We start from the raw sequence: 21,780 nt of genomic DNA on the forward strand, positions 1-21,780 counted from the left end.
ATATCTGAGGTTAGTTCCATGGTAGTCATTTAGTTTGGAATTGCCATTTTAAACAGTAAATCCAAACATTGTAGTCAACCTGTTGCATTCCAGCAGTCCTTGTGTTTTTCTATGTATTATTTCAAATTGTGATTTATACTGACTTCTTAAAACAAAACTGCAAGCATCAGACAATTCCATATTTCATCCTAGGATTACTGTTCCTTTAAAATGTTCCTTTTGTCAAACTTCTTCCTATGGAGTATTCATGAACAGACTGTAACAATGAAAATCATTTCTAGATTCCTACTTTGACAATGATACAGTAAGGATTAGAAAGTACATCAGATTTAACAAGTAGGTGAATGTAATTCAGTTTTCTTCTGAGCCCACTCAAATTAGCAGGCTTAGAAATATGCAGCTCTTTTTACAATTCCACTGTATAAATACCACCAAGTACTAAATCCTCCCCCAAAGAAAAATCCCTTAGATTAAGCTTTTGAAAAAATATTTTTACTTTCAGGAAGCATCACAACCTTTCAGAACAAAGAAAAAAGCTCAACCAAGTGACAGTCACAGCTTAATAACAAATACAAACAATGAGAAAGACATAAAGTATAATTTGTGATTTCACAAATTTTAAACCAGATACATGGGGAGGATGGGCTCAAAAGTAGGGCATCTCTTGAACTACAGATAGCAGAATGGGAGGATATATGGTTTGCTGGTTTGCAATGAAGCACACAGTTACCCCTTTCTAAAACCAATGGGGTAACTGTTTAGGATTGCACAGTCATAGGTATGCAGATTGCGGGGGGCTGGTTGGCTTGGATTCATGGATGCAGTGGTTTGGTAAAACAGGCTAGGCTTTTCATCACAAATAGAATGCAAAGGCCAAATCCCTTTTACAGGAACGGGCTACTGCTTGCAAGAGAACATTCTAAGAGGGCAACAGGCATCTAACCAACAGGCATCTTGACATACATAGGCTGAAAAAAAGATGAAGGGATGCACATTTTAGCACCCGAGCACATTTTGATCCTACAGTTCCCCTAATGCCAAAGCAGAGTGACAAGGGTGTACAAAAAATATCAAACATGGCATGTATTAGTGCTTTTTATATAATCTCTCTCAGGTAAATTAGAGGGTCATTTTGAATGGAGCACTTTCCGCTCTATGAAATTCGCACTGCATTTTACAGGAAGGACAAACAAGCAGGAATGGACAAGATCCTGCTCACCGGCTCCATGTCTGTGTCACACTTTTTCATACCTGTACCATGGAAGCACTCCAGTGGAGACCAAACATTACCTCAGAAACAATCCTCAATTACAAGTCCCATCAGAATCAGTTTGTTCTGTCACTATCCTAAACTATACTTTCTCTCAATGTAAACACAACTATTTTTAAATTACCATATGTGGGATAACAGTGGACACCAGAACCATCAGACCAAGCGTGATCATAACTGGCCAGCTCATGTCAGGATTCATGGCCAGACCAGAACAAGCTTTCTTGCGTGACACAGTGAAGGTCTTAGTTGTTCCTTCCTTCTCTCTCAGGCGGGCCCACAAGAACTTCAGCTTAGTCGGAGGGAAGAACTTCACACCAAACAGGTTGCACTTGGGAAGGAAGAAATGGGTCAGGTGAGCTGTGGCCACCTCATGAATGAAATTGGCCAAGACTCTTGAGAAACACTGAGATACTTCAGAGGGATTCCAGTCTTCGTTATTCTTCCACTCCCAGAGGGTATGCAGGAAGGATGTCCTGGTGTGATAGGAAGTCAGGTGAGCCAACATCTGAGGGTATTCCATCTTGAGAGCATCCACAAGGTCATCCAGCATCTTCAGACACTCTTTTCTAGGTCAGAAAAAGACATCAGTTATTCAATTAATTCAAATCTCCCAAAGACCTCTCTAAACAATTTTGGTGGGGATATGCAGAGCAATCCAAAGCTCCCACTTGGTAGAATTAGCTCCCTGAAATGGAGTCCTGAAATGGCTTTCCCTAAACAAAGTGCTGTAATACAACATCATGGATTACGGTCCTTTGAGACTGATTAGTGGTCATAGCTTTGATCACAGAATTCTGATAATTGTTCATTATGAAAGCAATGAGAATTCTTGAGCCAAGTGTTCAGCCTTTTTTTCAATCAAGGAAGTCCAGGTGGTCTGTCATCCAGGTGCAGGGAAGGGCTAGACCTGTTTGGCTTCAGCAAGGAGGCTATATCTTGAGCTTTCAGAAATGGCCCTATGTCACCCTCGGGGTGGGGCTGAGATAATAACTGCTTGACATCAGTGACAGGCATCCCGAATTCCACTCACTCTATCCACAGTTTGAATTAATTCCACAGCCAAGTTTTTGTTTATGGAGGGACACGTGAAGAAATTATAAAGAAAAGACTTTTGCAGAGTAGCTGTCCTCTGTTAAACACACCGAGCTCCCACATTTCTGCAACTAAAAGGTACTGCTTTCCAGACCAAATGAACTTAAGGGGGGGGAGGTGTCCTGCTGGGCCAGACCATAATCCTGTTTCAGATGGTGGCTGACAATTGAATGTATTGCTAACAAACAGGATGAAGGCTTCCTCCTAGTGCTGATATTCCAGAGATGGATTGCCTCTGGTCATAGATGTTCACCGGAGATAGTCAACAGAACTGTGCCTTCTCTCTGCAGCATTTCCACCTAGGGTTGCCAACATTTAGGTAGCTCTTAGAGAGCTGTTAGAATTACAAATGATCTCAAGATCAGTTTACCTGGAGAAAATGACTTGGAGGGGTGGACTCTGGCATTATACTCCACTGAGCTCCCTTCCCTCTTCAAGCCACACCATCCCTTGGCTCCACTCCCAAAATCTCCAGGAATTTCCCTACCCAGAGTTGGCCACTCTATATTCTATTTCCAGCATCCCCAGCCATTCCAGTTCCAAATACAATTTCTAGCTGCTGAATTCAGGGGCATAGCACTTGACAAGGCATCCTCAAGATTCTGGATTTAGATTGACTATGGAGCACATTTCCCTCAGATCCTAATAGGCCTCACTTTTGCCTCCCCCCCCCCGATCCAAAACTGAATCTCTAAGATGGCCATGCCCTCAAAGATACACACCTGCAGCAGTACTTTAAGTGGTACCTGCAGCATGCTTCAGGGCTCCGATGGCAGTTCAAAATCTCTTTTTCCACATGAGAGAAAGAAATCTTCCAAGTCTCTGAAAAGGGAAATTCCCATCCCAATCATTAAATTGTATTATATATTTTAACCATGTTGTAAACTACCTTTAGCCCATCATTGTGAGAATGGTGGTATAAAAATCCAATTCATAATAATAAGAATAAATGAATTAAAACTATATATGACAAATTTAGATTTTACTTATCGGCAGCCCTGCTTTGCAATTTTATATTGTGGACTTTTGTGTATTTTTTCTCATTGTTATTGTATATTGTCCTGCAAGGTGAAAGGCAGCTAATAAAGGTTTTAGATAATTAATTAATTACCTTTGTTGAGTCTCCCAGGGGACTGCTCAGCCACAAAGTGAAACACCCTCAGTAGCTGCAGCTGTTCGTTTTCCTCAAGCAAATCCTTGGCCTTCTTTGTACACGGCCATTCGCCAGCCATTTCCAGAGCTGGGATGAGGTCTATGGACATGAACTTGGTGTCTTGGTTGTCCCAAATCACTAGGTTGACTGCTGGACAGTTGGCCTTCTTCTTCTTCAGCTTCATTTTCCATCCTGGAAAAGGCTCTGAGATACCAGGCAGATAACTAGTTTGTTGAACCAACTGAGGATTGCTCTAGTTAGCATGTAATGCACTCCCAGGTCTGTCTCCAACTCTGAGGGAGCCTAATAACGCCCCCTGTAAAAACCCATGTTCCCTATATATTTGAGCTGGCTCTTGTCAGCAGTGCCCATGCATCTTTGTGAAGGGACATATAGGGAAGCTTTGGAAACCAATCTTTGAGCCTGAGAGCAAAAATGCTACCATAATATCACATGAGAACATAAGGATCAATGGTCCATCCATCTAGTCCAGCATCCTGTCTCATGCAGTGGCCAACCAGCAACAGGGTATGGAGGTTGAGGATTTTCCCTTGATGTTGCCTCCTGGCTCTAGGATTCAGAAGTATAGTGCCTCTGAATATGGAAGTTCTCAGTCACCATGGCTAGTAGCCATTGATTGATTTATCCTTCATGAATCTATCTAATCCCCCCTTTTAAAGCTGTTTATTCCTGTGGCCATCACTGTACCCTCTGGTAATGAATTCCACACCTTAATCACTCTCTGATAATCTCCTCAGTTGCTTCCATGCAGAGCTTTTGCTCCACATCTGCCCCTGCTGCATGCTGTGACATGATGAGAGGGGGATGGACATCTACATGACATTATTATGCCTATTCCAGGTTTGCCCTAGTTTGCTGTATATTTTCCTAAATCCACTTCAGCAGATTTTTCCTGAAACCTCATAGTAAAACCAAGATTGTGGAAAAAAAAGGGAAAGTACAGATTACTACAAGCTCCCCACGCAACTGGCAACATTCTCCTTCATGCCTGCCATTCTCCATGTCCACCACCTCTAGGCTTTGGGACAGCTATTTTGTTAAAAGCTTGGCCATAGATATATATAATATATCACTATATTATAGTAATACTAGTATCAAAGCACATTTTAAAAATAGTTATGATACCTGGAACATAGAGTAGTATTGCCATTCTCTAGGTATAGCCTGAAGATCTTCCAGAATTACAGCAGATCTTTAGAGAAATAGCTGCTTTAGAAATGGACTCTAGCTGACCAGGCGTCCCGATAATGGCGGGACACTCCCGGAGGAGTGTTCAAATGTCCTGCTTCCTCACAACCCTGCTGCCACCTGTTTTTTGCCGCAGCCTCATAAGACCACAGGCGCACCAGGCAGAGGCCCGCCCTTGGCCCCCACCTAACCTGTACCAACAGAGGCCACGCAGGCAGGAAACTGATGGGCTCATGGGAGGCGATGGTGAGCCCAGTTGGAGCGAGGGAGGGAGGGCTGCCATTGCCACCCCTGAGACCTTTGGGCCGGGCTGGCCCCCTTCTGGGCTGGTGTCCCACCTTACCTCTGTTCAAATCTGGTCACCTTACTACAGCATCATAACTTGCTGTGGTCCCTCCCCTCCCCAAACCCAACCTTCCACAGGCTTCGTCCCTAAACCCCCCCAGGAATTTCCCAACTGAGACTTGGCAGCCCTGGTATAGGGGTTACTGCCGAAGAGTCCCCGTTTCAGTTGACTGGCAGCCAGTGGTCACACTCATGCTGGTGTGCAAAGGGTACTGCTAACATAGTCCTTCTTGTGGCCTTGGGTCTGGCAAGGGCACTTCGTGAGGCCCAGTGATAATTTATGGGAATAGCCGCAATACTGTGAATAATTTGCTCTTGCTTTGTGCTCTGGAATTCGACAGCAGAAAGTCAGGAGGATACTGTCAACTCTAAAGCAGCTCTCTTGCATTAGATACACTACAGAGAAGCAATTAGACATACATTTTTGTTGCGTGGGAGTATCAGAGAACAAACCAAACGGTCGTAAGTGTTGCTGCTTCCGGCTTAAAACTGAAAGGCACTACTGATGTATTCATGATCAGCCATTGTCCCTCACCTGAATAAAAAGCTTTAATGAACTCGTCAACGTGCTTCCAGAATTCTTCCATGACGTTCCTTGAGGAGATAGTCTTTCCATCCTCCAGGAGGAGGGCTGCTGGGAAGCTGTGTGACTTCTTCACGAGAGTAAGGCAGTAAAACAGACCGCTGTAGTTCTCCACTTCAGTGTACTGAACGTAATCAGGAACAGGGATGCTCAACAGCACCTCAAACTCACCTAGACACAAGAACTGCAGGGAAATCAACCACACATTTGAAGGAACTGCGGGGGGAGAAGGGGGGCACAACTAGTTACTGCTCACTACTCTAGTTCTACCAGCTCTGTCCATTGCCACTACTCCCACCTTCCCTGGTTTTAACATCCCTATCCTCTTCAGGCCCAGTTTTACTTTCTCCTTTTAGCTGTATAGTATTATGAATACAATTAAATAAAGAAGATTAGGACTAGCTTTGCCCCACCCAGCTGAATGGGATTGAAGATGGACTTTTCTTTCTCCTCAGTTGCAGCTATTTCTGGCAGTGGCAACCTGCCATGTGCCACTGTGGTGGGGATGTACTTTCTTAAAACCAACCATTGGTGTAGCCTTATAGCAGAATTATACAACTATATACCACTCAGGCTTTCTGGATTCCCAGAACTCATTTAAAAAAAACAATGTATAATAAATGAATTTGGGGAATCCAGAGAGCCTGAGTGGCATATTGTTACATATAACAGGAAATGCATATTTCTACTATAAAAGGGACCAAACGATACATTGTTACAACTCTATAACAATAGGTGAATTGCTGATTTAAAGACAAAATTAAATACCTCCCACATTGGGATGAGCAGGGGAAAAGCCCACTCCTAAATAGCTTCCAAGCTGAGGTAAACAACCAATGTATAAATAACCGTTGGTAATCCAGATAAGTGTTGTGCTATGCCTGTACTTCTGCTGTTGCTATGGTACAAGTTCACAGCACTGTGGCTTGTCTCAGACATCATGTGAAACCAGAGTTATTTTATGGCTGAAGTGAGATGCTGAGTTGCTCCTTTAAATATGGCGAAGGTGTGTCAAATCAGGATCAAAAAACATCAATTTGAACTGGACTTGGTCTCAACTAATTTAGTGTATGATATACAGATGTGGACACACTAGATTGTTGGTGTCATATTTACAACATTACTGATGGAGATATCAGCAGAGTCTCTGTGGAGGAGGCAGAGCAAAGAGCCAAGACAATGAAGTCAGCTTTTTTGTAGTCAACCCAGGATTGAATGATTGACAGACAAATCCTCGGCTGATTCTGCACCTTCAGTGTGCTTTTGTAGCTGGATTTTCATGTGTAGAACATGAAAATCTGCTTCTAAAGTGCATTGAAAGTACATCAACCATTGTGAGCGGAATGGACCCAGGTTTCATAAACTAACAACAGGTCTGTGTTATGTTTGAGCTGGGCCATTCAGTGGGCCCCTTTGGAATTCTGACAGAATGAGCAAATACAGGAGGTTGAGCCAACCACAAAATGGCTGCCATAGTTTACCTTTGGTCAGCTGGTGAAGATTCCTTGTGCTGTAGTGGCAGCTGTTGCTAAAGCAGGAATTTTAAAAAATCTGCCAAGCCAATCAAATCTCCCATTGCCAGTCAGGCACACTACAGGGCAAAAGTCTCATCTGCCTTTTTCTGCTTTCTAAAAATGTTTGGTGGGCACCACAGAAGGTGCTGGCAGGCAGTACTTTGGGGTTCCAGGCTCTAAGGTTTCAACTCACTTGCTCTGATTCTCTGTGGTAGTCAAGAGTGAGCTAGTAATGAAACTCAACTGAGTGTAGATCAGTGTTTTGGGGTTGTTGTTTTTTTTTACATGAATTTTGAGGTTGGCCTGGATGGGGGGGGGCTGCTTTGTTACCTGTTGATGTAACAACAGCCACCTTTTCCTGTAGGTCAGCATTATGACCGCAATTCAGCAGAAGGAGAATGTGAGAGACTGAAAAAAATGGTGGCTCAACTAAGTGAATGTGGGACTGTGAATTGGAATTGGATACTAGATCTACACCGGCCCTTTGTCAGGACTTGCCAATGCAGTGTTACCTTTTCATATGAGCAGCCACCGCCTGAGACAAGTTCTTTGGTGTCCTGGAAGTAGGGTCTGTCTGGACATTCCCGCAGGTAAGTGAGAAAACGACTCAGGAAGTTCTCAAGAAGGTCTGCTGCCTGGACTTTCTCTGGTGGAGCTAGGTGTAGAGGTTTTGCCTTCCTGTTACCTGGTGGGACGCTGTCTCTCAGTGAGCTTTGGTGGTCTCGTCCTGCAGCTGCCAAGACTTCTGTGTCTGTATGATGTGTGCAACTGGAGAGGGAAGATATCCTTCCTGTATTTGGTAGAACATAAGTATTTGAGACAAGGTATCATGGTAGGTAGATCAGGGAGTCTTGGGACTCCCTCTGACATAGGACAGAATACTGGATACTCAGGCATATTGTTGCCTTATCTCTGAATGCACTATGTACTATGAATGTACTAAGACAGAAAGAGCAGATAGACTCCCAGGTGGATACCTCTGGTCCGTCAAATAATCTGGTCTAGGGACTTTTTCCATAGGCTGCTGCTGTTTCAGAATTGCAACAGAATTAATGTGTTGAGATCACCCAAGTCCACGTAAATGACAAGAAATAAAGGTTCTTTAGAAGTCCAAGGTTATTTGTGCGTGATTTTTTAATGACATTTCACTTTGTCTTCACAGGAAAGAAGACTCAAAGGTCAGTTGGTTTCCACAAATTAGTGTTCACAGAATTAGTTTTCACAGAACAGACATCTAGTATGTGCCAGTTTCATAAAAAAAAACACATCACCTGCCATTACAATACAACTTATCACCACCTCTCACAGCTAAAACAGCCATCACTGTCTCAAATTGGTTTTTACTCCACAATTTAATTGGGGTAGCAAAAGGCAAAAAACAAAATCAATCCCAAATCATCCCCAAGAGTCAGTTTCCTTCATACCAGCTACATTCCAATTGTCAAACGCCCCTCTTTACTCCTCTCCCAACACAGGTGGGTCATTTTTATTAGGTTGTAACCACCTGGCCTCAAAGGTGAGCAGCCCTCAAACTGGTATCCAGCTGTAGAGAAGCTCAGACAGTCATCGCTTTACTAGGCAAGGATACGCCTCTGTTGAAATGCAACGGAAAATTGTTTCTTAAACATCTCTAAACAAGTAAATGCTATATCAAGCAGATGAAAAAAAGCCCTCAAAGAAGAGAAGGCTGTGGTATTGCCATTATTTCTACTATTTGTGAGGTTCAGGATCTTTTGTGTGTGGCAAAGAAACCAGTTGCCCTGGCACACAAAAGGTCGGACCCGGCTGGCGTTTCTGTTCCTGGAAAAAAAGCAATGGGTCCCCCACCAAAACTGCTACCCAGGGGATCATGGACCTGCATGGAGAACAGCCATATGAGATGGGGACTGTACTAAGGAGGGGAATTGGGCATGATCTAACCCATTTTTTAAAAAATTAAAAGAACATTCATCCCAAGCCGAATCATTGGAGAGAAATAGCAAAGACCAGTGTGTTTAACAGTTCTCTTCCCCCAAAAGAATGATAGAAACATGAAATACTTACTTGTAGGCTCCCTGCCAAGCCTGTTGGCTCTCTGTCTGGACCAGGGGGCTGGAGTCCGAGGGAGCTCCAAGGTCTTTGGAATCTGAGGTCTGGGTGTTGTGTTATTTTGCAGCATCCTGTCTGGTTCTTCTTTCTCTGTTGCTGGTGATAATGGTGTTTGGTCACCACTCCCTTCCTTCTCTTTCATCTCTCTGCCGGTCCTTCCTTGGGACTTACCCTGAAGTGCCTTCACCATCTCACCACATCTCCTGTTTGGCATGGTGTTGGCGGAGAGGAAAAGAACCGAGGTGGGCTTGGATCCTGCGCAGTTTGGGAGAGACCTGAGCTGCTAAATATTAAGTCCATATTAACAGGCCCAACGATAGGGTGGTTAGAGAGTAACGAATGGGGGGGCTTGGACCTTTGAACAAACTGTGGGGACTGGGTGGGGATTCAGTGACAGCGTGGCTTTGCGCCCCCCCCCATTTCACAAAGAGTTCCCTCACCTCAACCCACTGATGCCCTTTGGAAGAAGGACAGAAGGGTCACTTCTTGGCTTTTTTGACATGTCTTTGCCTTTCTTTTCTACCACTTTCAGCTCCCAGAATCCACACCACATTTTGCAATGACAAATATTTCCCAGTATGGAAGTACCCTTTGGATTTGGATTAATTTCTCCTTTACACAAAGAAAGCAACTTCAGAAATGATTCCAGCCCCTCTGAAGCCTGGCAGAGTTCAGAGAAATGCTCCCAGGTGTCTGCCCCCCCAATGGCTAATGATTTATCTGGTATTTTGCACATAGGGGCTTCTCTCGTAAACCAGCAATATCTCTAGAGCAGCTCCTCAGCTTGGTGTAGTGACTAAGAGGTGGCCTCTAATCTGAAGAGCTGGGATTGATATCCCAATCCTCCTCTACATGCAGCCAGCTGGGTGATCTTGGGCTAGTTACAGTCCTGTTAGAACAGTTCTCACAGAGCAGTCTTCTCAGAGCTCTCTCAGCCACACTTACCTCACAGGTCTGTTGTGGGGAGAGGAAGGGAAGGCAATTTTAAGCCGCTCTGAGACTCCTATGGGCAGTGAAAAGCACGTTATAAAACCAACTACTCCTCTTGTTACACAGACAGCCTTACTTGCCATAGAGCCCACTGTGGAGAATGATCTTCTCCATCATAATACCACCCTCAAAAAAAGGATTAGTCAGAAACACCACTACACAGGAATGGGTCAGAAGGGCAGTGTCTTAATTTGGGGTGGGCTTGGTGGCATCCTCTGTCAAGGTGGTGCCACCAAGTGGCAGGCAGAGGAACAGACCATCATGAATGACAACAGGTCTCCTTCCTGAAGGGCTCAAGTCATGCCTTGCCTCCAATATGGCTCTTGCAGAACTTTGCTTAGTTTTTACCCACCCACTCCTGCCAAAAGTGCTGCATCCTGTCCCCTTGGTTCTATTCAAGGTGCTGGCCATTACCGATAAAAGCCTTCATGGTCTGGGACTAGGGTTGTCAGGGCCCCCATGGCTCCTGGCAGGGGACCGGGAGATAGGGTTGCCAGCTCCAGGTTGGGGAACTCCTGGGGGTGGAGGCTGAGGAGGACAAGGACCTCAGAGGGGTACAACACCATAGGAGTCCCCCTTCCAAAGCAGCCATTTTCTCCAGGGAACTGATCTCTGTAGTCTGGAAATAATCTGTAATTTCAGAAGATTCCCCAGGTCCCGCTCCAAGGTTGGCACCCCTACCTAGGTCCCACCTCGAGGATGGCAACCCTACCTGGAACCCACCTTATCTCCAGGACTGCCTCTGCAATTCTGCTTCATCAGCCTTTGTTCTTCTAAGCCTTTGAATTCTTCTTGTGGTCAATTAGAAGCCATCCCAGCTTGAGCTCAGGTCCTTTTTGGATTGCAGTTCCTGACAGGAAAAAGTTACCAGAGGACGTTAAACATACTTGTTCTCTGTTCTTCAACATCCACAGTTTACCTCAATCAGAACTTCCATTCTTTATTAAAACATGGGCTTCTGCAGAACATCTGCAAGTTGCCTTCTGGGATGCTGAGGAGGAAGAGACTATTTGTCATGTGTAGTTGCTCTGACAGCACTATAGGGGACTCATCCTACGACTTCAGATTGCCTGTTCATAGCCCACACTACTCATCCGAAAATGAAGCCAGGACCAGCCAGGATGGTTGAGGGAGAGGGGATGCCAAATGTTAAGGGAATCGGAACACCACGGCCCACATTATCCCAAGAGTTCACCCTTGTGATATTAGCAATGGCGTGACGGTTTTTTGGGTTGTGGCAGGTAGAAATTCTGAGAAAGTGAATCTAGGGGGTTCAGAATTGGCCATTTATGGTCAATTGCCCTGACCTGGATAGCTCAAGGTAGGCTGATCTCGTCAGATCTCAGAAGCTAAGCAAGGGTGGCCCCGGTTAGTCTTTGTATAGGAGACACCAAGAATCCCATAGATGCTATGCAGAAGCAGGCAATGACAATCCACGACTGAACATCTCTTGCCAAGAAAACCCTACAGGTCACCATAAGGCAGCTGTGACTTCACAGCCAAAAAAAAAAAAGGGTGTGAATTGCCAATTATTGTGTGCTGACTTTTCTGTTGTCTCCTTTGGTACTGCCAAAAATTCCCAAGGCAGACTACAAATTCCCCTATACTAGACCACAGGTGAAGGCACCGCTTCACAGCAAACTATTTCTCCATATTATTTTAGTCTGTTTTCCTGCCAAAATTGGTTCCAAGCTTACCACAGACCAGCTAGGGGTCTCTATGGTCATAGGCAACTCTGAACAGAAGATTTAGTCCCCCGTCCTGTCCTTATTCTCCTCTTCTGGATCTTCTTGGGTGTAAAGGGGGATTCAAGGCCTTAATGGAGAGGAGGGGTCAGCTGTCCACCCACCCTGGGACATGGAGCCCCAACTATACTGACCCTCAACAACTGTCCCCGTCTAACAGTTGGATTCAAACTCCTTAGAATGTTGGAGGACTGCCTCCCTCTGGTCTGCAGGTAGGGCAGCGTCTGGGTGCGAGGCTGGCTGAGCGCCTCGCGGCCAGCTTCTGGAGGTGGTCTCACCACACGCAGGCCGGACACCTAGAGGTGTCCTGGTCAGTGCTCTGCCCAGAGTGGCGTTTCCAAAATATTAGAGCTACCAATGATTAAGATGAGCAATCCAGAGCTTTCTCCAAGTCTTTAAGAATCCTTACTCAGTGGGGAGTAGTCAGAGAAGCTCTTCACACACATGGGCTTGCCAGGGATCATCTGGACAATGGCTGCGCCTCCAGACTTCAATTCCCTGGGGCTGTCCTCCAGCTTCTTGCCAGATCCGTGATCGATCTTCTCCTTCAGCTCAGCAGATTTGCATGCAATATGGGCAGTGTGACAATCCAAGACTGGAGAGTAGCCAGTAGCTATTTTCCCTGGGTGGTTTAAGATGAGGACCTAAATGCAAGGGGTACCAGAAGAGTGGAAGAACATAGCCTCTCGTTCAAGAATTACGCCTCCATATATTAAAGTAAGAATTCTAACGCAAGCATCCTAATATAGCATCCTCTGAGGCTGAACATCCTAATATATAGGATCAGACTGAGGCATCCTAATATAGCATCCTCTGAGCCTTCAGGGGAGGGCGGTATATAAATATAAATAAATATAAATAAACACATAGGGGCAGATTCACACATTGCTCTTTAGATACTTGACCAAGATTTTCTCCTAGGTTTTGTTAATGTATGTGCAAATATATGCCCTAAACAGATGGTGACAACCTGCCCTGCCATATTCAGGGGCAAACCCATAACTTGGCTTGTCCAAACATTTTATCATTCATGTGTATTTCCTAGGAAGACTCTAGGTGGGTTGTGATGATTTCTACCATATACAACATGAAAGTTGTATTTATTTCACTGATATCCTGATTTCTGCCCAATGGACTCCCAAAATGGCTTATAACTTTCTCCCTTATTCATTTTATCCTCACGATCTCCCTCTGAGGTAGGTTTGGATAGTTTCCATGGTGGAACGGGGATGAGACTTAAGTGATGTCAGCCAAATGGGAACTCTTTTTTAAGCTGCCAGAAGCCCAGCAAGGGACAGAGACTTCTGGTAGAGGAAACCACCTCTGCTAGCAAAACAGAGTCACAGGATCCAGTTCCATGTTTTGCAGGGGCCCTTGGTATCTTTTGTACTCTGGAATGTGTCTCTAGCTATGAGCTATACCACCACAGGACCACTCACCTGGGCTGTGAAGCTGTCCACCTCCATCGGAGGATCATTCTTACTATCCCCTGTCACATTTCCACAGCGGATGTCTTTCACAGACACGTTGTCACCTGGTAATGCCTCTGCCAGAACCTCATGGTGCATCTCCACAGACTTAACCTCAGTGGTGATGTTGCTGGGAACAAAAGTCATCACCATACCAGCCTTCAAGATGCCAGTTTTCACCCTGCCCACAGGGACAGTGTCAATACCTGTGTGGGAGAGGGTGTGAACTAACAGGTGCAGCTGAGCTTAAAGTTTTATTTCTCAGATTTATATGCCACCTTCCCTCGAGAGCTCAGGGCAACTCACAACAGATACATTTTACAATAAAATAAAATTCCAAGTATGTTGGCCACCATGGCTCCATGTTCCTCACCACCCTTCCCCACCCCAAAGTGAGGTCTTCCACTCTATAGCAGAAGCACCTTCAAGTTGTCTCGAAGGTCCAGCTTCTTCTCCATAGCACAAAACTTCTACACAAGTACACTACCCTGATGCATGCTACTTCTATTATTCACAGATACCATACTTCTGAATGAGAGTAAAAACATGAGAGGGGAACAAAGGACCCACCCCAAACAAGTAGGTCACAAAAGTCCACATGGAATCAGATCTTCAACCTCCACCACCAGAACTGGGCAACTAGCCAGGCTTCCTACTGTTTTCAGGCAGGTTTGTTGTTGTTTCAATGTTCTTCCAGGAAACGGACAGATATGACCACTTGCCTTCCTCAGTTGACTCACCACCAATCTTACAGACATCCTGCAAAGGCAGGAGAAGAGGTCTGTCAACAGGGTGAGATGGAGTAATGATGGAATCCAGAGCTTCCATTAGCATTGTCCCTGCAGCATTTCCTTCCTTCCTGGTAATTTTCCAACCTTTGAACCATGGCACCTGGAGACAGGATCAAAACTCTAAACCATGCATTGATTAAAAAAACCAAAACACTTATTTCCCTCCAGGACACTCAGCACCAAGTTCAGGATTATTCCAACAGGAGATGGTTGAACCTGCTTTTGAACACGATTCCAGCAGTTTTTTTGGACAGAGGCCCACTTATGAGTCCCAATCTACAGCCAAATGCCAGTTTACTGTGGACTTCACCGTCGCTGCCACCTATTTGTTGAAATACATGTCTGCCTTATTAGCCCTTGGGTTGCCAAAATGATTGGGGATAGACAACTTCCTCAGGTCAACTAAGCCTGTTCAGAGCTTTAGAAAAGCAATGATGATTCTCAACATTGTTGCCATGCACCTTCAGGGAAGGCAAGAGATCACTGCTAACCAGCATCTTCCCTCCACAACAAGTATATCAAGTTTGCTTCCTTCCTAGGTCCCATACTCCTGAGCCTATGTGATGAGCACTTTGATTTCTGCCAAATGATGCCATCTGTACCAGAGCTTGGCCACTGGAAGATTATGGCTTTGGGATCCCAAATACTGAAGCAGGTGGCTATCTAGTACCCCCCCCCCCTGGATTGCAGAAGCTGGCACTCCCCAGTCTTGAAGGTCACAAGTTGAAAGCAACTTTTTTCTTACTTTGCAGCTGACATCCATCATGTTGTCCCCATGCCATCCAGAGATGGGCACAAAGGCAACAGTTGCTGGGTTGCGGCCAATCTTTTTAATGTAGGCGCTCACTTCCTTGGTGATCTCTGCATAGCGTTGGCTGTTGTAAGGGGTCTCTGTGGAGTCCATCTTGTTCACCCCAATGATGAGCTGCCTCACCCCGAGGGTGTAGGCCAGCAGGGCATGCTCACAGGTTTGCCCATTCTCCCATGCCAGCTGATACAATCAGAACTGCACAGTCAGCCTAGCGAGGAAGAAATCAGGAGTCTCAGGGGCCACTTTGAGTCCAACACAATAAGTCTGAAATGTCGGTGAGGCAGTGCATGACCCTGCTAGAAGTCTTGTAATAGGAGTGAAAAAATCAAAAGCTCTAATATACCCATACAAGAACTTTCAAAAATGGCTAAATTAACCAGTCTAGTTAATGGGAGATCAACACAAGAATTTCAAGAACAATGGCAGTACTATACAGACTTCCTTGATAAACAGAAGTACATAATGGGATTAGGGGATCAGAGAACTTGATTGGGGGTTCATTATGTTTAACATGTCTCATACTTATTTTATATATTTTCTTGTTTGTTATATTATACTATAAAATTGAATAAAATAAATTATATAATGAGTAAAATACCCATGCACCAGCAGGATCACTCTTTATATCTCATCATCATGGGAAGATGCTCTAACTGGACTCTTTTTAAAGCACCTCATACTTCCTCATCTGAAAAGTTAGACTCTTGAAGTAGGCAAGAACAGTGTTCCTCCTGCTCTGACTTGCAAAGTGTGTGTTCTGTCTTCCATTACCTTATCCCTTTAATTGGAGATGATGGGATTTGAACCTGGAACCTTCTACATGCAAAGCCAATGCTCTGCAACTGAGCTATGTCCCTTGCAGCACAGATAGCCAAATTACAGAAGCAAGGCCAATGTGGGCCTGGGACATCATCTAGGAGATGCCATAGCCTATATAATAGGGACCAGATGGCAGGATGTTCACCTGGCCTCAGCCAGGGCCAGGGCAAGGGCCTTTTTGGCCTTGGCTCCTGCCTGGTGGAATGAGCTCTTAGAAGAGCTGAGGGCTCTGACGGAGTTCATCCTCCAGGCATTCAGTTGAGGCCAGACAGAATGGAAATTCTTGCCCCTCCTCCAAGTGTCCAACAGGAACATCATCCCTGGAGATGGCAACCGGGGAGGGAGGGTTGAAGGAGGCTTTGGTATGGTGAAGACTGGTGGAAGTTGGGAAGTGAGGGTCTGGAGTTTTAGGTTTCATCATACCTTTATTGTCTCTTAATCTATTGTTGAGAGCCACTGCAAACTGGCAGGTCTAGGAGCAGTAGCATACAAATGTAACTATAAATAAAAAGTAAATGGATGGTGATATATACACCAAACTCTGTCAATAGAATTCCTTCCTTTACTGGTCCAACACCACAGCCTTGAATAGAAGGCTAATGCAGAAAAGATTGCCTCCTATCACTTTGTGTCTGTGCCAGCATGAGAATCACCTGCTTAACATATTGAGATGCTGATAAGGACAGGACATGAGGTGACCTTTTCCACAGATCATTGCTCCTATTCTAACAGTGCTTATTGAGTTTGCATTTTACTGCAACATTTGAGCCCTTCAGCAAGGCAAAATAATCCTTCCCGTTCAATGGCATTCCCTGTCTGCAAAAGTAATAGGAGCCCCTACCTGAGAGGTTCCCATGATCATGTTCCTGATGAAGTCCCTGTGGCCAGGAGCATCAATACTGGTGATGTAGTATTCAGCGGTCTCGAATTTCCACAGGGAGATGTCGATGGTAATCCCTCGCTCCCTCTCAGCTTTGAGCTTGTCCAGCAGCCCGGCATACTTAAAGGAGCCCTTCCCCATCTGTTGAGGAATCAGACACCTTCTGTGCAACTAGGTCAGCCAGCTTGGCTTACTTAAGCTCCTTCGACATCAGCCATACAGAAGCATTGTACAGGGAGTGCCTTCAAATGATATTGACTGTTTAGGGGGAAACCATCCCACACAAGGATTTCAGTTTTAACAATACAAAGTCAAGGAGCCACGGACAGAGGTTCTCTTAAACTTATTTCATTGCAAAATGCTTTTACTGGTAAAACATTGTCTGGGAATATAACTGTGTGGCTCAAGGAAGAGAAAAGCCTAGCATTCAATTATTTTAGCAATTGATGCCTGTTGTCATCAGTAAATGTGTGCAGCTCAGTTCCACATGAGTAGACAAAGTGCCAAAAGAGGTGACTGTTTTGAGGAGAATGGGTCTACGTGGCAGGGGCCGATCCCAAATGCATGCCAATTACTACAGGATGGCTGATGCCTGCTTCATCCATTAAAAATACATTTTTCTTTCATGGCTCATGAAATTCCCATTTGGAAGTCACTGAGACTGCCTAGGATGCACTTTGTAGGTTCTCTCTGACAAGATTTCCATGCCACCAACAATATCTTTGAAACTTCTCTGGTCTTTTTAGAAACTGCAGTTGGTAGTCTAATAGCACATACTCCAAAGGTCCAGCTTACATGGTACAAATAATAAAAATGTTCCTAAATTGTGCCTCTTGAATGTATGAAGCCATTCTATACAGCTAGACTTGTGAATCACATAACCCAGCTGCAGCAAGCTTTCCTTTAGCTCTACCATCCCGTTACCTTGAACTAGAGAGCAAATCTGGGAATTATACAAGCAAATTAAGAAGTCTGCCTTTAAGCTACATCCCTCCACACTGCAGGCATGGGGGTGCATGACTGGATTATTCCCCGTGGAGTTATTGCTCTTGGATTGGCAACCAAACTGGCATCAGTTTTTTAGCATCTATACCAGGAGTGGCCAAACTGTGGCTCTCAAAATGCCCATGGAGTACAGTTACCATGAGCCCCTGCCATCATGGGCTCATGGTAACTGTAGTCTATTGACATCTGGAGAGCCACAGTTTGGCCATCCCCGATCTATACAATATTGCACTATTTTCAGCCATTTCCTGCTTTGCTTCATTCTTTCCTAAACTGTGCTGCTATGACTTTCTTTGAGAAATTACTATCAAAGGAATTTGCAGTGACAGGAGCAGAAGAGGAGCACTTTAACCACCCACCTGCATCTGTACAATGCTACTGCTGTCATTCCCCTCAAGTCCACCTTACAGCTTCAAAAACCCCACCATCATTAACTGATATCTTGCCAGCCTGTTATGCTACACTGATATATCAGTGATGGATTTTAAGCTGCAACTATGTTAGTCAACAGATGCAACTGATATATTGTAGCTTAACATAATCAGTTAAAACAAATGCTGGCCAAAACCCCTTCTGGCAATTTGGGAGAAGAAAGAGTATGGCCAGCATGGGGGAATGATCCAGGAAAGCATGGACAAAATGTTTTTCATCAAATCAGCCCAGGGCCCCTTCATTTTAACCTAACATCTTTTCCCTCTTAATAAAACAGTAAGGGCTGTTGGGGTGGGCTCAGTCCGTGATGGGGAAGGGCAACAATTGGTCCCATGGCCCTGGACTGACAAGCGGAGGGGCCAATTGGAAGGCGCAAAGCGCCTTCCGATTGGCCCCTTACCAGGACAGACCAAAATTCCATCCAGCCAGGGGCAATCTGGAGAAATGGCTGCCAGTCTGCTCCTGACCACCAAAGGGAGAGGAGGTCAGTAGGGCTGCCAAGGGGGGTGAGAACAGAGGCTTGGACAGGCTGTGCCAGCCCTTTTCGCCCCAAGGCTGCCCTAACTGTTCAAGTCCAACTGCAAATTGCCTCAGAACCCTGACTGAGCTGGCAGGAGGCTGGAGAGTGCTCCCCCTCCCCCCTTCAGGCCTGCTGTGAAGGAACCTCTGACAGGCCCTGACTGAGGGGAGGGAGGCATTTCCAAGAGCAACGCAGGGGAGCCTGAGGGACTTCCTTTTGAAGCTGGGGGACTTTCCCCTTCTGCCAAACAGCTGGCTGACAGGGAGGCCACAGAAAAGCCCCATCTCACTTAAAATACTGCTCTGCCTAGAGGTTAGACACAGCCAAGCCATGTCTCTTTCTTCTTTGCAACTCTCTGCATATTTGAAGCCACTGCACAGTGTTATTCTGCAGACGAAACTGGTTCTTTTGTCTCCTGTTTCATCTGCACAACAACCCTGTGCGGTAGGCCTTAAGTCTTTCAATTCAACAACAACCTGTGTGGGAGGCCTTAAATGTTTCTTTTCTACCACAACCCTGTCCAAAGTAGCCATTTCTGCCGGGGGAGCTGCTCTTTATACTCTGCAGATGAGCTGTAATTCCAGGAGCTCTCCAGGCCCCACCTGGAGGTTGGCTACCCCTGGGTTGGAAATATTCCTGGAGGTTTGGAGGTGGGACTTCAAAATCGTACAATGCCTCAGAGTCCAGCCTTCAAATGAGCCATTTTTGCCTGCAGTTGGGAGGGAGTGGTGCAGGTGTGTCCCTCCTGGGCTATGGGCTATGGCCAGCCCTTACCAGCAACTGTCTGTATTCTGGGGCGCAGACAGGCAGACCAGCATCAGTCCTGTGAGTCTGGAAAGTGCAGGAAGATCTAAATAAATACTTACAGCCTGAAACTAAATAGTGAGAGGGAGAGGAAGGGAAGATGATTTGAAAATGCTTTGAGACACCTTAGGCCCGCTGGGTCACTGCGGCCCATTCCCAGTTCTCTCAGACCTCTCACAGCCCCACATACCTCACAGGTTGTCTATTGTGGGGAGACGAATGGAAAAGGTGTTTGTTAACTGTTTTTAGACTCCTTTGGGTAGTAAGCAATAGGGTACAAAAATCCGTTCTTCTAAGGAGCAACCATGAAAGAAGCATGTGGGCACATAACATTTTATCAACAGTGAAAAAATGGAAAAGAAGGAATGGGTGGACACCTGTGTTCTGTGGCTACTCCATGTGTATTAGGGCAGAGGGGCATTTCGGTGGCTGTGGCCTAATTCCCACAAGAAGGGAAATGACGCAGAACTGGGGGGAATTGGTTGCCATGTAATCTTCCCCTAAGAAGAGTCTTCAGTCTGATTTTCCCTTCACATTTCTCAAGACATGGCTCTGGAAACCTCATCTGTAACCACTATGCCACAATTTCCAAAGGTCAGTCTTCTCCCACACTCAACGAACATTCCAAACCACAAATTCTTGACACCCATATCTCCACACCCATGCCCTCATTTGCCACTATGCCACCGCAAGCTCTCACACAACACACACATTCAACCCCATGCCCTTATAGACTGGACAACTCCTCCCCTTCCTCTTCCCACTGCCAAGCTCTAGCGCCCGTTGTATTCTTGGATACAACGGGCTTCACCCCTAGTCAATACATATTAGGACATGAATGAACAGAAACCTCTTTGATCAAAGACCACTCCACCATACTACCTCCCCATAAAGAACAGTCCTCTTCTCCTTCCTCACCTCAGCTGCTTCCTTCTCAAACTTCTCAATGGTTCCCTCATAGATGGCACCATATTTGTAGATCAGATGCCCAGTGGTTATGGATTTCCCAGAGTCCACATAACTTATCACCACAATATTGATATGGGCCTTCTCTTTCCCATGGTGGTAGCTGGACTGAAGAGACAAAAACAGCCAGTTGAATGCCAAGGCTCAATTGCCAACAGCCTTCATGAAGATGGCAAGAGGCTGCTTTTCATCAAACAGGCCCACCCATTTTCCAGTCAGGCACTAGCATGATGGCTTCAAGTGGAGGCTTAGACACATATTTGCAAGACCATCGCTAGTCAGTAGGCACAATGGCACTCCTGTGTTCAGGGGAAGGGGTGTCATAAACCCACCCTAGAGCCACATGTGCTTTCACTTGTGGTGTAAGTCTGTGTGCCCATAAAGCGTGTTCATCTTCATTGTGTCCCCAACCTTTTTATCACTGGGGACCAGTCAACGCTTGTCAATTTTACTGAGGCTCGGAGGGGGGGGGGGGGTTAGTCTTTTGCCGAGAGATGTCACCACCGCCGCCTGAACCCCTGCTCCACTTGCTTTCCCACCGGCACCCCTGGCTTCCCACTGCCCGCTGGGGAGCGCTGCCAGCAGAAGCTGCGCAGTGCCATCGTGGCTGCTGGAGAGCACCAAAGGTGAGCCGGTGGCAGAGTGGCAGGGCAGCCCCTGAGGCAGCAGCCGGGGAGGAGGATGAGGAGGAGCCCCAGCCCAGTACCGACTGATCAACGGACCGGTCTCTAGACTGGGGTTTGGGGACCGTTGATCTAGGGGACACAGGTTCAAATCCCCACGCTAGCATGGAAACTTGCCAAATAACACTCAGCCTAATACTGGCTGTTTTATTTTCCATCCCTTTCCTTAGAACCCCAGCATAGTTTGCCTGTCTACCAAAAGCACACTAGGCTGACGTTTTCAATGAACTAGGACCCCTAGATTTCAGCAAGTACAGCAGCAGATATGAAGTTTGGATTGTGTTTGTCCCAGCGTGCATCACCTTACATGGGGATAACAGGTCCGTTGTTCTTGGGAGCCTTTTGTGAGAAATCTTAAAATCAGCCCCTTTCCCTCCATTCATTTGGAGAACAGCAAGCCTGCTTTGCATGCATCATTTTTTTTCGACCACGGCCAAACTGCAGCTGTTTCATTACTCTTCTGCAAGGCTCTTGGAGGCTCGCGCCTGAGGGCAAAAAGGCATGACGCTAAAAAAAAAAGGCAAAAAAAAGGCACAAAAAAAAAAGCAAACCTTATCGCCAGAACCACAATACCCAGGGTTCTTTGGGGCGAAGACACAGGATTTCTC

The 21,780-nt window shown here is 45.7% G+C and overlaps 1 protein-coding gene across 1 annotated transcript; it reads right to left on the reverse strand.

Moving 5' to 3' along the window:
• Positions 1 to 476: 476 nt before the first annotated feature.
• On the reverse strand, positions 477 to 21,279 carry LOC143838871 (elongation factor 1-alpha 1-like). Its single transcript, XM_077340781.1, is given in 15 exon segments — positions 477 to 1,839; positions 3,088 to 3,187; positions 3,477 to 3,722; positions 5,608 to 5,839; positions 7,682 to 7,959; positions 9,213 to 9,512; positions 10,971 to 11,097; positions 12,402 to 12,636; positions 13,432 to 13,667; positions 14,202 to 14,352; positions 14,998 to 15,232; positions 15,234 to 15,271; positions 16,724 to 16,903; positions 20,442 to 20,597; positions 21,196 to 21,279. Coding segments are annotated over 9 exon segments (1,392 nt in total). The 3' UTR covers positions 477 to 1,839; positions 3,088 to 3,187; positions 3,477 to 3,722; positions 5,608 to 5,839; positions 7,682 to 7,959; positions 9,213 to 9,512; positions 10,971 to 11,020.
• Positions 21,280 to 21,780: the final 501 nt, after the last annotated feature.

This window comes from Paroedura picta, chromosome 5, assembly GCF_049243985.1.
Source record: "Paroedura picta isolate Pp20150507F chromosome 5, Ppicta_v3.0, whole genome shotgun sequence".
NCBI lineage: Eukaryota > Metazoa > Chordata > Lepidosauria > Squamata > Gekkonidae > Paroedura > Paroedura picta.